The sequence below is a fragment of the Chroicocephalus ridibundus genome, chromosome 1 (assembly GCF_963924245.1).
Source record: "Chroicocephalus ridibundus chromosome 1, bChrRid1.1, whole genome shotgun sequence".
NCBI lineage: Eukaryota > Metazoa > Chordata > Aves > Charadriiformes > Laridae > Chroicocephalus > Chroicocephalus ridibundus.
Window position 1 is genome coordinate 122634304 of NC_086284.1, and position 17327 is coordinate 122651630.

The 17327-nt window shown below is 37.5% G+C and overlaps 1 protein-coding gene across 4 annotated transcripts; it reads right to left on the minus strand.

Annotated features, from left to right (window-relative positions):
* Nucleotides 1-3497: 3497 nt before the first annotated feature.
* LOC134508403 (T-cell receptor-associated transmembrane adapter 1) lies at nt 3498-15758 on the minus strand. 4 transcript variants are annotated; one of them, XM_063320130.1, is made up of 7 exons: nt 15521-15758; nt 10648-10681; nt 10101-10211; nt 8407-8443; nt 7063-7124; nt 5705-5763; nt 3498-4488 (listed from the first exon to the last, which is right to left on the minus strand). In XM_063320130.1, exons 3-7 carry the CDS (start codon nt 10201-10203, stop codon nt 4225-4227), a joined length of 525 nt encoding a protein of 174 aa, XP_063176200.1. In that variant the 5' UTR covers nt 10204-10211; nt 10648-10681; nt 15521-15758; the 3' UTR covers nt 3498-4224. The 4 variants fall into 4 exon arrangements, with proteins under 4 accessions (XP_063176200.1, XP_063176110.1, XP_063176284.1 ...); XM_063320040.1 differs by having other exon boundaries at nt 10570-10681; XM_063320214.1 differs by lacking the exon at nt 15521-15758 and adding an exon at nt 12403-12570 and having other exon boundaries at nt 10570-10681.
* Between the last annotated feature and the right edge of the window lie 1569 nt (nt 15759-17327).

Here is a 17327-nt window from a genome sequence, read left to right on the forward strand (position 1 = left end):
ACTGTTCAATAAAATTTTATAATTTTAATTGTATTTGATAGTTACGTTCTGTGTTCTGACAAAATTCTGTGTGACACAATATATATTCTAAATAAAAATCTATTCTGAACAAATGCCTGCTTTCAACATTGTATTTCAGGTATGTGAATTCTCAGGAGGAGTTTGCATACCTACACCAAATACATGAGCATGATGTGGCAGGGTCCCACGGGTTTTCATTGCTGTGTTCTTTCTTGGCAAGGAGATTGTTTTACTGGTGTCAGGTCAAGTACATTGTTTTATCGGCAAGTACATTGTTTTATCGGCATTGCCCCTTGTCAGCTTTCTGAGCTCCAGAAAAGGGGAAAAAATAAAATAAAATCAACATTTTCCTTTCACTGTACTTCATTTCTGGGCAGATGGGAGTGTTTTATGTTATTTTTAACCCTTAAAACCGAGATCTACTTACCTTAATGTTGTTCTTGAATGGAACAAGGAGCCAGCTTCACTGAGGTTTGCTCTGCAATAAGACTAGAACTTGTGCAATATACCCACGCACATTCTATCCCTCATCGCTTGTATATTATGTTTCCTTCAACAACAGCAACAAAAGATTGTCTTTTAGAAATGCCTTTGTGGCTCATTTTACTTCCTGTTCCAGACATGGATGAACTGTAGGGAATATGCTTTATGAGCTGTCTTCCCCTTGGAATTGTTGAGGTAATTATTTCCCAATATTTCTTGATACACCAGTACTGAGAGATTACATAAATCCATTAATGTTTTGTGTTCTAAAGTAACTTAAAGGCAACCTGGAATTGAGTTTTGGACATGTTCTGACTCTAGATATGACTTCTACGCAGCAACCTGAATGCAGGCTTACCCAGGTACGAAGGTAGGTTTATTTAAACAACATAGCAATTGTTCATTGTCTCCAAGAAAATTACTTTAAAAGAATTTGAAGAGGTAGTTCTTGAAAACCCTTGAGGTGTTGGAAGGTAAGCTGATCCCAGTGCCACCTTTATGATGTTAGCAGTAGCAAAAAATGGGAGAAAGTTACACAATTATTTTTAGAGTTTGATCCTCCAACATCCACTCTTGGTCTGAAGAGCAGACTCTTCAGTATGATGTAGCCAAAAGTCTGTGGTTTTTTTCCTAACAATACTGTTTCAACAGATGCATCTGCAGTGACTGTCAGATGCTTTAATGACTACTGGAGCATACCCGTCTTACACTTACAAAGATTTCGTGCTACTAGTTGATGTCTCTTCTGTTTCGAGCTCTGTTCTTCTCCTCTTCCAAACGATTTTACTTCTTCCACCATATTCCTTCCTGTTTACTCTTTCTTCCATTGAACTGACACTTGAATGCTAAGCTTACTGTTAATAAAAATAGCTTCGCGCTGCTTCCCTCTGCTTCAAAATTTTTGTAAAGAACACTGGAAAAACAGAGTAGTTTAGAGACAGTATAAACCCAGACCTAGCATCTCCTTTTCTTATTTTGTTGTAATTAGTTGAAACTCTCTTTCTACACAAAGAATTTAACTAATATATGATTTTTTATGTAGGTCTTTCTCCAATGGCTTGAAGATGGAGGAATAACGAACATGCTCTTTCATGTATGAACTCAGTAGTCGTTTGAAAACTAACACAAAAAGTCATTAAAAAAAAAAAGGTAATTCTTTTGCTTATTTAAGCAGACATAGGGTAAAGAGCTGGAGGAATAAAGCTAAACGTGGACTATGGCAGGACTAGAAGTGCCTTGGAAACAGTTGACAGGCCATTAAAGATGATCCTGAAGCAGACTCTGAGAGCTGCAGTGAATAATTTAATGGAAGCAATGATTAAATGTGGAAAGGAAGTACCTACTGGAGGAGAATGTTTACAAAAGTGCTTTGCTTTTTTAGCAAGCTGTGTTGCAAAGGAAAGCAGCTGCTGATAATTGGCGTAAATAAATAGTTGGACTAAACAAGGAAGAATCATAATAGAGAGGAAACTAGATGTACCTAAATCCTGGACTTACTGTTACGTGTACGCTCCACGAGAGAAATGCGTACTTCATTTCCATTACATGAATGATCAGGCTGAAAAGACAGGTTGAATTTCAGTAACTCATAGAAGTTCTTTGACTTTGGACTTTTTAGAGGAAAGGCATAGTCAGAGTGCAAATGCTGTGAGGAAATTGGGAAATGGCAACTCTTGTACAAACTGTACACAGATTTTATTAAAAGAATACGCAGAAAATACTTGTTTCATGTGTATGTCGGAAAATAGTAACAAATAGTCTTTGGGCCTGTGCTTATTTGCTTGAGAGATTGTTTAAGAAAGCTTTTTCTTGTAATCATCTCAGAGGGCTGAGTATTGCATCCGATTTGGTGCCAGCTAAATAGAAATAATTTATATAAATATTGTTCATATTAATGCTATTCAAACAGTTTTGATATGTGAGTCTAAGCAAGAGTATGTTGATATGTATTTTATTACTTATTTTGTTCCTGCTAAGGAACAAAGTATAATAACTTTCCAATCTAATAAAATTAAGTTGGTACTTCATGCGCTGATATCTTGGTGTTTAGCTTTGGATCCTTGGCTTTGGCTTTCCCTTCCTTCTTTCCCTCCTTAGGATCTTAGTCAGGGTCGTTGTTTAATATGGTTCTCCATTAAAGTGCTTTTTATCGATTCTTCAACAGTATTTATTTTTGCTTATCCAATGGGAGTTGCTCTAAGGCCATGATAACGCAGTCACCCTGGCTTTCAACCCTGCCTTGCTTCTGCGGTGTAACAGCAAACATACGTATATTGACTTGATTTCTGCGCACAAAAGCAGGCGCTAGCATGAGACGGGCAGTGACGCTGGGCAGCTCTGGCTGCAGGGCTTGCCCCTTCTCCTTCTGGTCTAGCATAGAGGAAAAGAGGCTCACTAACTGTGTGCTAAACTAAACACCAACCAGGCTGTCGAAGAACTGGGGGTTTTTTACATTGATTTTTTTTTTTTTTATTATCCTTCATAAGTTCATCCCATCTCTGGACATGTCCATCCACTTCTGCTTTTAGAGGAGGCATTGGCTCTTTGGGTGTTTTGGTTTTCGTAACTGCTTTCAGGACTACCTCCTCCAGGGCCTGAAACACTTGCAGGGCGCTCTCTGTGCTCAGGAGTTTCAAGCCCCTTGCCACTGTGCTCTGTGTGGATTTTAAAGGCATTAATATCCTTTTTTTTTTTTGAGAAGGCAGAACTCTCTGACACCTAGAGGTAAGCATATTACATCAACATGCCTTACTGTTTCCTGCTACTACGACTTAATGACTCCCAGAATATAAAAATAAATCCCTGCTCCATAAAAGCTTACCATCTGATGAGTTTGAAGTCTTAAGATGAATGTGCACACGGTACACGAATTATTTGGGGAAATAAAAAGCTCTTTCTGCTTTTGTAAAATAGTTGGTAACAATGGCAATGTAAAACCCAATAGGAAGTTAAGCATTTCTCCCTAGGAGATTTATTGTTACAGATTATTTGCCAATATCTTTGTGGACTCTTGAATACGGCTGGATACGATGTTATATCAGTAGAGGAGTTGAGATTTGAGATGTATTTCGGTATGGCTCACAGAAGGAAACTAAAGAAATATAAGGATATTGTTAAATCTTGCAAGACGTACCATTGCTACTTTAAATAAGCTGTTTTAATTATTCTGTAATTATTCTCCAATTAGCTTTAGATATATTGTGTTATTACCATAGACCAGTCACAGTGGGAAAGTACAAAATGTTGAAGAGCAGAGCAGTTTTTAATTGGGAAAACAACTAAATCATTATATGTGCAAGTACGAAACACGATTTCCTTCCAAAAGTATCATTAAAACCTACATAGAAGTACAGTTATACTCTGCTAGAGTTCTACAGACAACAGAGTGGGTCCTTTGGGACTAGTTGAAAGTCGATGGCTGTTTTAAACAAAGGATTAATTGTTACCGGAATCAATACAATGTGAATGCTGAGATACCAGCTTCTACAACTCCCTTTCAAAATGTCTTCAGAAGGGCAGGTCCTTCAAAGTGGCAGTCTGGATCTTATTTCTTGCTTATTCTGTAAATGCATTTGGAAGACACTTTGGAACACTTACCCATTTTATACCACTGTCTGGTATGTCATTTTGCCGGGATATTATCTCTAATCATTCACTGTTCCTCCAGAATGAACAAGCAAGTCTCGCCTTATGATTACATATTTGGTTCATGAAGCTACTTCAAATGTTCTCTCCTTTCGTAGTATGAATGAAACCCATTAATCTGATGGGATCATCGTGAATGGCTTCTACTGCTGTGTTTTCAGCAGCCAGCTGCTCGCTATTCAGGTAAATGCTGACTTTGGAAGCCACCGCGGTGGGGTTAGATGATCTTTCTTCTTCATCCCCCTGTAACGAAGGGTCTGTCTTCCTCCTTGGTTTTCTGCGTTTTCCCTTGACGCTGTGATCAAGTGAGGCATAACACATCTGACTGGCAGGCTCCACCTAGAAGGAAATTCACTGCACGTTTAACGTTCAGTAATCACGCTTGCTTTAAAATTACATCTAAGGCTTTGAGTATGTCTGCTCTGTAACCATAATAATGGCTGAAATTTACCCAAACTAGCTGTAAATGAACTCATTAAAAGTACAAATGATTAAGCTATGGCACCACAGAAAACAGACCAACGTTACCTAACGGTAAATGATTCATGTTCTTAGGACAGTGGCAGTAAGGAAAAATTCATCAAGGTACTATTGGAAAGATTCTCTATGGGAATTGGGGGTGGCTTATATAATCGGTCCAAGTTCTTTGGGATGCAAGACATTATTTGATCTGTCTTTCTTCCCACCTTTTTTTTTTTTTTAATTTAATTAGAGTCCAATTATTAGCAACATTTTTCACAGGCTTTTGTCTGTGCAGAAAACCAAAGATGAGTGATTCCTGTCTGTATATACAATCTAATTTCCAGTGCAAAATGTATACTTTATATGTCTTTTCCTGGCTCTCTCTGTGTTCTTTCAAGCCAAATTGTCAAGCACTTTTAAGGAATTTCCATAGATTATTCTGTTTCCATGAAGTTAACAAAAACAAACGTCTCAATAAGAAAAGGATATTTCTACCCCCTGGAAGCCAGAAATCGATCCTTATGAAAAACCTGGAAATCAACTCAGGAAGTTGATACTAGGAATGCTTCAATTACAGACAAATTTCAGTGGAAGCTTGCATGCTTTTAGGCATACGAGTATCTCAACAAAATACGTATCAATTGAAAAATAGTCTTCTTTCATCTGTTAAGGCATATAGATTTTGCACTGGGCAGGAGAGCAACAGTCAAACTCGTGATTATCATGTGACGCAGCTTGTGTTTTCACTTGGTTGATGTTCAAAATAAACTAAATCAATTCTTTACCTAAACTATGGAGGCAGATGCAGGTTTAATTCAGCCTGATCTTGCGTGCCTGTGACCTGAGCTTTGTCACGCCATATGAATGGAAATGAGCTGTCTGTAATTCTTCTCTCTCGTTAATGACCCAAATTGAATGAAAGGTCAAGTCTGTTCTTAAATTCCCTGATGAACTGAGACTCTAATGCATGGCAATTTTTGTGATAAGCAGTGTGAAGATTTTTATTATATATCATCAGGGGATAAACACAAGATAAAAACAAGACAGACTACATTACCCTCATTCAGAAATACAGAATTAAAATTAAATATACCTGTAGTTGGTTAACTGGCCTTTGAGGGGGGGACTTCATCTGCTCGTAACAACATTCCTCTGTAATTTATCAAAGTAGAAAAATGTTTTAGTTAAGACACACTACCGAGTCTTAAAAGATCAGACCAAAAGATCCTCCCTGGTACAGAACTAACTCCCTCCAGTTTACTTTGGTAGAAGTTTATTTTGTTTTGAAATCACACACAGATCTCTCCCTCTATTTATAGAGGGGCAAATAGCTAAGAAATTCAGACACACGTACTGTGAAAATGAAAATCATTTTCTGTTCATATGGATGGGAAGTTTCTCATTATTGTCTAGTTGGGCATGATTTTAGACTGCCAGGAGGACGTCTTGCAATTAGAGGGTAACCACATACTGATGTATTTTTCAGCGTAGGCAATCTTTTCTTTGGCTGAGAAAAAGGCTGTGAGCTGCAGCAGCTGGTGATTAAATTCTATTCCTGACTCTACTTTCAGTTTTCTGTAAATTCGGTGCAAGTTATTTCCTCATGCCATGTCTCATTGTAGCCATGAGTAAAACAGATTACTTACAGTAAACTTACAGTTTTCAGGCTTTTGTAGTGTCAACGTATTTGAGTGTTGGCTTAGTTTAATTTATGCAAACTGCATATGAAAAAGTTGGGGGTCTCTTTTCCCCTGCAGTTTAAGTACTTCCGTTTTGCTTAACCCCAAACAAGGCCAGCAAAAAAAGTTGTGTTCGTTCTACTTAAATACTGCTTTAACACCATAAGGGCTTCGAGAGACATACCCTCAGTAAATCTAGCTCTAGCTGCAGTGATATGATGTTACTGCCTTCAATTGTGGTATCTCTCTGCCAAGGATTATTAACTTCAGCCCAGTAAAGCAGAGAAAAGCTATTTCTGCCCACCGTTCAGCCACTGGGCTTGGTTCAGCATATTTGTCAATGTCGGTGGTGATCTGTGGATAGCCACGGCAGAGGGCTGCTACGTGTTTGTTTCTGCCTGCTTCTGTGGGAGCACTGACTTTGGGCAGTGAGCGACACGTGTCTCAGATTGCTTTAACGTGCGTGGATCGAGCTGTTATTTCAATTGGTGCAGCTTTATACGTAGAAAAGCTCTTGGTTTTGAGATATTGGGCTGAACGAGACCATTTGGACTATAAGAAGCCAAATTCAGTACATGATCTGGTCTTACAAAGAGTAGTGCAGGAGGATGGTTTGCAGTTCTATCCCAAGTAGGTATTAATACAGCAATTGAAAAGGGGCAAATTCTCAAGTTTGCGGTTTGAGAAACGCAGAAACTGTTGGTCGGTCAGCTTTTAACCATACATTTATTATAGCCTCTGAACAGACACATGTTCTTCAAGTGAAGCTTACCTAAAATACCTTGATTGAGATTGCTGTAAACTGGGTCATCTTCTGTGCAATAGTCATCATAGCTAGAAGGGGAGTGGAAAAATACCTTTAATGCACAGAATATGCTTTATTTAGGACCCCACTATAAGGCGGGGGGCATGGAGGGGACAGAAATACTAGTTTTGCAGAAGGAGAAGAAATGGCAATGTCTGTATTCTGGAGAGAGATTTGTTATCTGGCCAAGAATTGAACACTTTTTTTCCTGTAACTCAGTTACGTATAAAGCCAATCTCCAGACTACTAAGCTACTGTTTGATATAGTTCTAGAAATATTAACGATCACTGAAAGGAACCCAGTTCATGTCCTCTGAGACCAGTTTGCAATACAAACTAAAGCACTAAGTGAGTCTTTTGAGGAGGTGTTCTTAAAAAGTCCCGTCTTGATTGAACTAAAATACTTACATCAACACAACTAGAGAAGACCAAAGCAAAGTTCAACTTTGGCTATTTAATGGTATTCTCTGTTTCATTACCTGGTGTTTCTTGAAAATGTTTTTAAGCATGTTTGTAAAAGTGGGAATTGTTAGTGGGAAACATTGTGTAATCTGATGCCTATTGCATCCCTATACCGTGCCTTGTCAAGGGAATGAAGTAATGCAATCTAACACCACTTTTAGAGTGGTATTTTTCAGCTGAACAGGCAGTAATAGACAAGCACAGACTCCCCAGCTTCAAGTACATTTGTAATTGAGGATTGGTTTGGGGGAACAGCTGAAGGCTTTTATATTTTTGTTTCAAGAGACTTTCATATTTAGGTGGAGATGATGCCCTTTCCATCTCTGTTTTCTAAAGCTTTGGTGAGGTTTTTTAATGTGGAATAAGAGAAACAGCCTGTATACAGTAGCTATAAACAGACTCTGTTTTATTGCTTTTGAATATCATATGTAAAAGAAGTCTATGAAACGTAAATACATATAAATTATTGCTCCTCAAGTATTAAATATCAGACTATAATTTATCATTGTTTTCTGAGAGTTCTTTTTTGTTATTATAGACTTATTGAGTTTGATAGCAAATAGCGTTTTAGCTCAATATCCTGCACTTCCTTCAGCTTATAAAATTATCATTTAGCATGCAATTATTTCATTGTTGATAAAAGGACTGGAGTACGTCTCTCCCACATGAATTTTTTTTTTCTTGTTTTCTTTGGAAAACTTTTTTTCCACAACCATCCTCCTCTCCAACATTTCCAGGCAGGCTGCATGAGACATTGGATTTTCCTCTATGCTGTCCCTCCAAAGCCATCTGTCATTATTTATTCCTTATTTCACCCTTGCCAGAAAGAAACTTTTTTATTCAACTTACCTTGGATTGTTGTCTTCATAGTCTTTATATCTTTTAGCTGGAAAATTTGTTAAAAAAAAATAAAGTTAAAAGAAAATGAAACGTGCTATTTTAGAACATTTCAGATAATTGTCTTCAGTGAATTGCTTTTGATTTCACTGTAGAGAGTAAAATTGAAAGCTCTTGGCTCTCAGGACCTTCAGTTGTCCCCCTGCTTTTCTCAAATACTTTTGACTAATACAAGAAATGTTTGTGTTATAACTCTGCTGTGGCTGCAAATTCTCTGTTAGTTCACAAGATCCCAAAATGTATTGTAACACATGCAATTAATTCCTTGTTTCCTCCTCCTTCTGCTTCTACCTCATCTTTTTCTCTGCCTAGGGAGATGTTTATATTGCAAGGTGAAATGTTCATATATTTTACTAGTTCTGTTGCTTGTGTCTCTGAAAGAGATATCCTGTGAGCCACACAGATGAAGAAACTGAAGCAGAGAGGCAGTGGCTACAAAGAGATTTCTTGCTAGAGCTTGATTCTTAACTCAGGAATGCCTGACTTTCTACCCTCTGCTCCAGGACTCCAGAATTTACCACGGTAAGCTCTGATTCCATGAGCAATGCACCGTCAGCCAATCTGACCAAAACCTTGCTCAAGGCTAGTTTTATAAATGGACGTGATTTTTCATCTTGGAAATATCTGCCTAGTAGGACTAAAAGACAAAATAACCCAAAAAGGTACGCCCCTCTGTCCCGCAACACTCCGGCAGCTCTTTTAATATTCTGTAGTCATAGTTATTCTCCTACACTTGGTGAGTTCCGTTTATAAGCATAGGCCTTCTGTTTATGTAGATTTTGTATGTATGTGTATTTAAGGAGGTTGAATCCACCAATGTTTGCTCGCCTGTCCATACACATATAGCAGAGGTGTGATTTTCCCTGCGAAAAGGTAGTTTATCCCTGAATGGGAGCAGTGAGGATTGTACAACTTAATAACTATAGACTTCTATGCGTAAGAGAGGTTGTGCTGGCATAATCAATTTTTTTTAAAAAGTCATAGTTAATTTTAAACCAAAACCAGAATATGGCTGTAGTCACCCTCTAACGTAAATTAAACAAATGAGTTCCTTATTGTGAGTGACACATTGGTTTAAGAGCTACGTTAGGATCCCATGATGAAAGGCAATTAGAACTTTTTTTTCAAAATAAACTGATTAAGCATAAAATGTGTATGAAAACTGAAATTCAAATAAGCATTCAGGAATTTTGGGAGGAGAAATTTTTCTCAAGTGTATTTTGTATTAGTGCAGCTACTTAAAATAATTTTTAAATTAAATACAAATAATAACCAGTTAGATGAAATATACACTTTAAAAAAGGAAATTACAGGTGTTAAAAATATCCTTTAAAAATGAAAATTTAGCCAGAACTCAATTCTTCACCACGTACATGTTCTGTTGTTTGTCTTCAGTGAATGGATTTGGGTAGCTGTTTTTAGCAGCAGCCTGGGCAGCTAGCAATCATTCCGTAATCATACCTGACTCTCTTCTAAAAAATTTTAAAAGTTACATCCTCCCTACTAGAACCATTCTTGCTGAAACATAACTTTGAGATTCAAAAGAATCAATTGGTTGCCTTGAAATCTCCCGGCAGTGATGCCTTTCTCTACAGACACTTTAAAGACTCAAACTCCATTCCTTCCAGAGAGACAACGATACTTACCTTGCTTCTTTTTCATATAGTGTGAAATGTTCAGTACCAACGAAACAACCAGAGCCAAACTCACAAGGGCCAAAATTCCCCAGACAGAAAAATGGCAGTGCATTTCTGTAACTGAAAGAAAATAACGTTATTGTTTGTGTTGTCTCACAGTTTTACCGTATTCTCTGTGGTTGGTTGATTTTTGCTTTCTTTAATTCCAGCTGCTGTTTTGTTGTTTACTCTGTGACAGACATTGCTATACAAGCAATAATTATTATTGCAAGCAAATAATTAATATCAAAAGTAGATGCTAAATAATAAGAAAACAACATCAATAAACTCTTAGCAGAACTACTGTTTCATAGGAATTCAGCCAAAGGTTGAGATATTGGTTTGCCCATAAGATGCAGTAAAAATCAGAAATTGCTAAAGAAAAAAGTCATTTTAGTGAATAGCTTTGAAATTATTTTTGTAATTGTCTTTAACTTACTATTTGCAGTAAATTTTTGGCTAAATCCTAGAGTCCATGAATGCAGTTCTGAAGATGAATTCAGACAAAACAACTTACTTCACTGGAAACGTCCATCATGTTATAGCAATCCCTGCAACAAATTTCAAAGGTTGGTTATGTGTTTTCTTACATCTCCTATTAAACCCCCTGACTTTATTCATGTCCTCACCCTCCTTTCTGAGAACGCAGAGGATGTAGTGGCAAAGGATGAGCAGTAGCTGGGAACCAATGAGCCCCCCAGAACTACTGCAGAGAGAAACCCAAACAGTTCCTGAAGAATCACTTGGTAAAAGCCAGGCAACTTAATTGAACAAAGCCTCCCTTTGCACTGAACTTGCCTCTCTTTGGATTCCAAAACACAGGAAGGAAACAACAAACCCCAAACGTATTCTGTCATTTAATGAATTCTTCGATTAACCTAGCTCATAGAAATTTTGCATCACAAACCGTGCTGAAGAAAATAGCCTGTGATGGTCTAATGGCCAAAAACGATCAGCGTTGCTGCAAATGGCCTGCAAAACCCTTCCTTGACAGAGGAAATGCTAAGCCAAATATATGAGTGAAAGGAGCTTGAATCTACATTTTTCACTTTCCCCAGAAGCATGTTTCATGTTCTTCTAAATTTGGAGTGCTTGAAATAAAGCCTCATCCAAAAAAATCATGAACTCCACAAAAAAAAGTCTAGCCGGAGCAGAGCAGTCAAGTGGAGGGAGTGAGATTTGAGCAGGTCCATAATGCTCTTGTTTGGTTTTGATGTAGCTGGATTCCTTCAGGAGGCTGCCGTTCTGTTTGCTTCTTAAAGGAAAGCTGACTTAAAGGAATACGGGGATACACACTCCCATGTTGCTGGCCGGGGGTGGTGGGGGACAATGGATCAGCTCCTGATGAGAAGACAGAGCTTTGTTCCTTGACTGACCAGATCCAGTTCACCTTAGGAACTGCCCCTTACAGGCTTTGTTCCCTACTTGGGCTGGTGTTGCAAAAGCTCTTTTAGTTGTGTTTTATTCCAAGCCACAGATGTTTTGATGATGATGAAACAAGATAAGATAATCCTTGGTAGTAAAAAATCACAAATTGCGTGGGCTTCTATGATGCAGGTTTCCTTCCTTATCAGAACCCTCTTTTAAAAGGAACAAAACAGAGCAAATAAGCTGTAACCGTCTGACAAGACTTGTAACTGGGGTTTGCCCATGGTAATTCCAGTGCCCATTTATCCTTCCTTTTAAACTAAACATCCAATTTCCATTCCTTTCTTTTCTCCTACCTGAGTTCTGCCAAAGGTGTTTGAGGGTTCTCCATCACTGCAATACTACTTTTCAGATCGAGAGGCATGTTTTTGCAATGAAATTCATGAGGAGAGACACCACCACCATGAAGCAGCTATATATTATTCCAATTTTTCAGAGTAGGAATTAAAAGAGAGAGAGATCTCACCTTGAGAAGACGTTATCGGGCCACATCAAGAACCACCGGTGTTTGGAATCTGGTTACTCTACAATTAGTCATTCAACAACATTTGCATTCTACACAACCTGTCTCCAAAACTACAAGAAGTCTACGTCAAAGTCAAGTGCTTTTATGTCTCAATGTATTGTCTGAATAATCAGAGTCATTCTTCCTTCTGTCCTTTTATATTTTCTGCAGTGATTCCTTCCCTTTTTTCTTATATTCATTTCATATTTATTTTCCTACAATTTTGTTTTTTTTCAGTGAGCAAAAGCAGTATTGTGGCCTAAAAGAAGGGAAGCACGCGTAACTGTGATAGAAACTACAGCCCTATGATTCATTAGAATAAGAAGAGTGAGTAGATACCTCAAGCACAGCTGGAACCTAAGTTTGTACTTTTTTCTTGATATTGAATGCTGCCATTTATCTTTCTGATTTAGGAATCCTATTTTTCCCTGGTGTTTCCAGAGCAGGAGGAGAACTCTTAGTTTCAAATTGAAAATTGTCAGCCCTTAAGTGAAGCGGAGGAAGTAACCAGATTTTTGATGACAATTATTTTTTTGTGTGTTTCAGCTTCTGATTTAAATTGGAATTATTACCTGGAAAATAGTAGAGGTTGGAAAAAAGTTGTTTTCCTTTTCAGTTTCAAGTTCAATTTTTACGATATTTGAGCAATCCCACTTCTCTAGGACTTTAAAGATATTCTAGCAAAACAAAAGGCATGAAACTTGGATTTCTAATAAAACATACCAATTTTTTAAACCTCACAATCTATAGCTCCTTCTTAATCATGGTTTAGAAAACTGCATGGGTATGAGGTATAAGAAGATCAAAAAAACATTTCAATTTTTTCCCAGCTGAACACTACTTAGTTTATTTTTAAATTTATTTTCCACAACTCTAACTTAAACATCTGCTTGTATTTCAGTAGAACGTACACAAACATACCTGTGACTTCAGTATCTTCTTTTTTGTCTTTGCAATATGAGCTATTTGTTTCTCAGACAACACTACTTATATTTCAGGAACAACAGCACTTTTCATTTACCCCATAAAACCATAGTAAAGGCCTTAATCGGAGACACACGAGTGCTGCTCTGAGCGCTCTATGCTTTTCTAAAGTCAGTTTCAAGTTAATCTTACTGTCCAAGTACAAAAAAGTGAAAGATTTTGAATTTATAACTCAGCTTTACAGATATACAACTCCCTGCTCTTTCCCAGGTGTTCTTGTACTACCATTATAGTTGTTGCTAATATGCTAGCTATCTACATCTATAACTGCATTATTTAAGTATTTACTACTTTTGACAACAGCAGCAGTAGAAAGAAAGATGAATAACTGTGTGAGGAACAATCTGTCTCCTCAGGTAACTACGCTGCTGTCCCTACATGTACAATAGCAGGTGTCAGTGCAACCTGTGACAACTAACTGGTTTTGCTAAGGACAAAAAAAAAAGATAAGGTGACTGTGGATGGAGACTAGGGAATAAACGGAAAGCGAAGTCTTTTAGACTAATTATAATCTGTTCTGAAATAGTGTCTTTTATTCTGTTTTTTAATTTTCATTCTCATTCAAGTCATCTACTGTCAAACGTAGCAAAACCAGATTTTTATTTTTTCTTTTTTACATATTACATATTTATTCCAAAGAACTCGTAGCACTGTGTACAGGGTCATTCAGGCTCAACTGCCATCAAATTGAGTATTTTAAAAAAGTTTTGTTATATCTTTAAAAAAAAAAAGTCCTAATGAAAAATTAGGCCCCTGGGAATAGTACCCTATGATTCTAATAAAATAAGCTCACATTCCACCAGGGCTTTCTGCAATAGTCTATCTGTGATGAGAAAAACCTAAGAGTGATAGTACTTTGTTCATAAGAAATCACATTGAGGCTGTTTAATATAATGTGCTCCCCCGTGAAAGAAGAGTTCATCGTAGAGCCAAAGGTTTCATGGGAAGGACAACAATCCTTGTTTCATTTTTAGAAAAAATTGGGATGTGTGAACGGGGGAAGTACTATATTTAATCGTTGTAAAAGTGACAGTATTTTGAATACCTAATATCAGAATCTCTCTAGCATTAATGATATATTCCTGTTCTGCTGTTCTTACATTTCTATTTTGAAACAGGGTCAAACTTGGAGTTGCGTCCAAGTAGAACATCCACCTTAGGTAATTTACTCCATCTGGATGCTGTTTTTACTTTTCTGACTTTAGGGAAGGGATTACTCGCCTCTTCTTAGTATGTTTTACACTGTTATAAACTAAAGGTATTATGTGCATACGACAAAATACAGGCAAACCAAAGACTTTCTAAAGATATAGTTAATTGCGCTTTTTCTCCTTTTTAAATCTATTGACAACTTTCTCCACCAACAGAGACAAGACGAAGGAATAAATAGACTTTTTGGTCACTTGTTCTTAGGTTTTCCCTTTGCAGGGTTCATTATACTGTAATTGGGGGGGGGGGGGGGGGGGAGATGGAGGGGGAAGAAAACAAAAAAATAACCAACCAACCAAAAGCCCCCAAAACATTCTAATCTTTCCTGGATGAATTTCTGCAATTCAATGTTATTGCAACTCAAAGGAGAGAGCATAATCATGTACTTACCTTTGGGGAAAGGGGCCAGATTTAACAATTCAGGGCTAGAAAAAGGTGATTTTCCTCCTCACAGCGTAAGAATAGGTAGCACAAGTACTAAGTTTTGTTCCTTCTTGTTCTAACGTATTTTGTTTAGAGAATCCATCACAAAGGATAACAGGAAAAACTTCTACCAGTTTTTCCTACCAAAAAGGAAAACAAGGTGGGGAATATAGATACCTGTCTGGCAAGAACTGGACATGCCATCTATGGTATCAACTCATCATTCATAGAAGCAGATTAATTACTTTGGTCACTACTAGATTTAAGATGATGCTCTGGGGCACAAAATGGTTTGTTTCCTGTCATTTCTTTCTGCAAATTTGTCAAAGATGAGACAAAATTGGCTTTTTTTTCCCCCCTCTCCAATTAAATAGTGAGGTAAATAATATTCTGTACTAATGACACTTAGAAAAAGAAACCCATTAAGAGACTGATGAATGTTAAATTAACATTAAAGATATTTCCACCTGTGTGAGTTTTTAAGACAGGATTAATTCTCCAGAAAGGATTCCTTAAACTGCAATTAATTTGTGCACAACTAATTTCTTTGTAAGATGTCAAATTCATACTTCAGAAGGGAAGCAGTGCATTGTAAAATAAGAAGCCCTCAGCACAGTAAATGTTTTAAGCACAAAACTAATGCCAATGCTTAGACTTTATTAACAAACCTTAATTAATGAAGGCTTAAGCTGTTGATGATGACTCATCATTGTCATGATTATTATTAATAATTTGACTTCAGAACCCTGAGCAACCTTCTTGGAAGACTGCTAATCTTCCATAGCGTGTTTTTACTGCTCCTTTGTTGACAAGTTTATAATACTGAAAAGATAACCCTTACCTGTTTTTGTTGTTTCCAGGAATACTCCCCGCCCCTTTATCCAACAGGAAATCAAGTTATGTTGGCAGACCTTGGATACCCTTTTGTTTAGGACCTGGCAGCATGAATCTATCTCTAGAGTTGCCGTCAGTCTTAAAGGTCTCCAGTCTTTTTTCGTCACCTGTTTTCTTACAAACAGGAAATGTGGTTCAGGCTTTTACAACCTCACTAGCAAACTGACGGTCTCCTTCAGTGTTTGCCTCCAAGAGAGGAATAGAATATTTATGCGTGCACTTGCATTTATTATCCACCTGTCTTGACAGAAGAGCATTTACAGGACTATTAGTTCCATTTCATGTGACACAAACCTACTTTTGTAATACTCATATGAGACATATACTCTAAGTCTTCCTGTTCGTGATGTTATGTTGAATTCAAGAAAAGTGTTTAGATGCCTCTTAAACTGAATTACAGAACTATTTTTACCTAGGAGTGCTATTTCACTCTTCATCTTTTGGGGTTTCTAAGCAAAGTCTGAAAGTCTATCACTGAGAGAGCCTACAGTTTAGCTGAAACAGGATTCAGAGGCACGATGCAGAAATTATACCGTTGCCAGCTCTGGAAAGTCAGGTTAGGATATCATAACATGCTTCCTCCATTCTTGTAAAGTCTATGAGCCTGGGTCCACAATCCAGAACAGCTGTGGAAAAAGAGGGTAAATCAGCAGGTGTCTTACCCTGTGTATTTATCTTTAAAATTTAATGAAACGTGCCTGCGTTTGGGCAGAGAAGCCATTTTATTCTCAGAATCGGAGTAGCTTCTTCTAGAGGAAGCTTGCACTCTGAGGACTGTCAAAGAAGGTTTCTGTTAAATTCTGAGGTTTTGGGGGAGAGCAAATGGGTTTATTTCCAACTATGCGTAATAGAGCAGCAGGAAGGGTTTCTTAAGAGAAAAAGTTAATCACATGACTACGTTTGTCGTTTTGGAATATGTAAATTGAAATTGCCCTCAGTGTAGTCTAAGGCGCAATGTAAAACGTTGCTCTTCAAGAAAGGCTCTTCTGTGAGAAAATGTCCTTTGCAGTATACCTTTATTTGGGATGTAATTAATTTGGAATATTATTTTTATATTAACTGCTTTAGATCAATGCTTAAGAAATAATTTACTGGATTAGCATCTTATTTGAACATGAAGACACTAGTTAGTCTTGATTAATAAAATATACCCTTCCATTTGTGTCCAAAAGTGATATAGACTCTTAACTACTCAGACCTTTAGCATAATGAAGTGAGTTGATGAGGATAAATTAATATTAAAATATTGAAAATGGTGAGAATTCTTACACTTTATGCAGTTTTTGGTGTTGTAATCATCATGATGAAAAATTGCATGAAAAAGGATGCTATTTTAAAGTGGACATAGATTTGGAAGTTGTCAGCAACTGAATTTAGAGACACACACACTCAAAAATGTGGGTAGAATCAAAATTTCTCATTGTTAAACCAAAAATCATAGAATGGTATGGGTTGGAAGGGACCTTAAAGATCATGTAGTTCCACCCCCCCTGCCATGGGCAGGGACACCTCCCACTAGACCAGGCTGCTCAAAGCCCCATCCAGCCTGGCCTTGAACACTTCCAGGGATGGGGCATCCACAGCTTCTCTGGGCAACCTGTTCCAGTGTCTTATCACCCTCAAGAGTAAAGAATTTCTTCCTAATAACTGATCTAAATCTCCCCTTTTTCAGTTTAAAACCATTAGCCCTTGGTCTATCTTTACACTCCCTGATAAAGAGTCCCTCCCCATCTCTCCTGTTGGCCCCCTTTAGG

What these genes read in the sequence shown, in the direction of transcription:
- LOC134508403 (XM_063320290.1), bottom strand. Translation starts at nt 10,203, where the DNA reads ATGCACTGCCATTTTTCTGTCTGGGGAATTTTGGCCCTTGTGAGTTTG. An exon ending in TATGAAGACAACAATCCAAG is followed by an intron (nt 7,125 to 8,406) that starts GTAAGTTGAATA and finishes CTCCCCTTCTAG; the next exon opens with CTATGATGACTATTGCACAG. An exon ending in GGCCAGTTAACCAACTACAG is followed by an intron (nt 4,489 to 5,704) that starts GTATATTTAATT and finishes ATTTCCTTCTAG; the next exon opens with GTGGAGCCTGCCAGTCAGAT.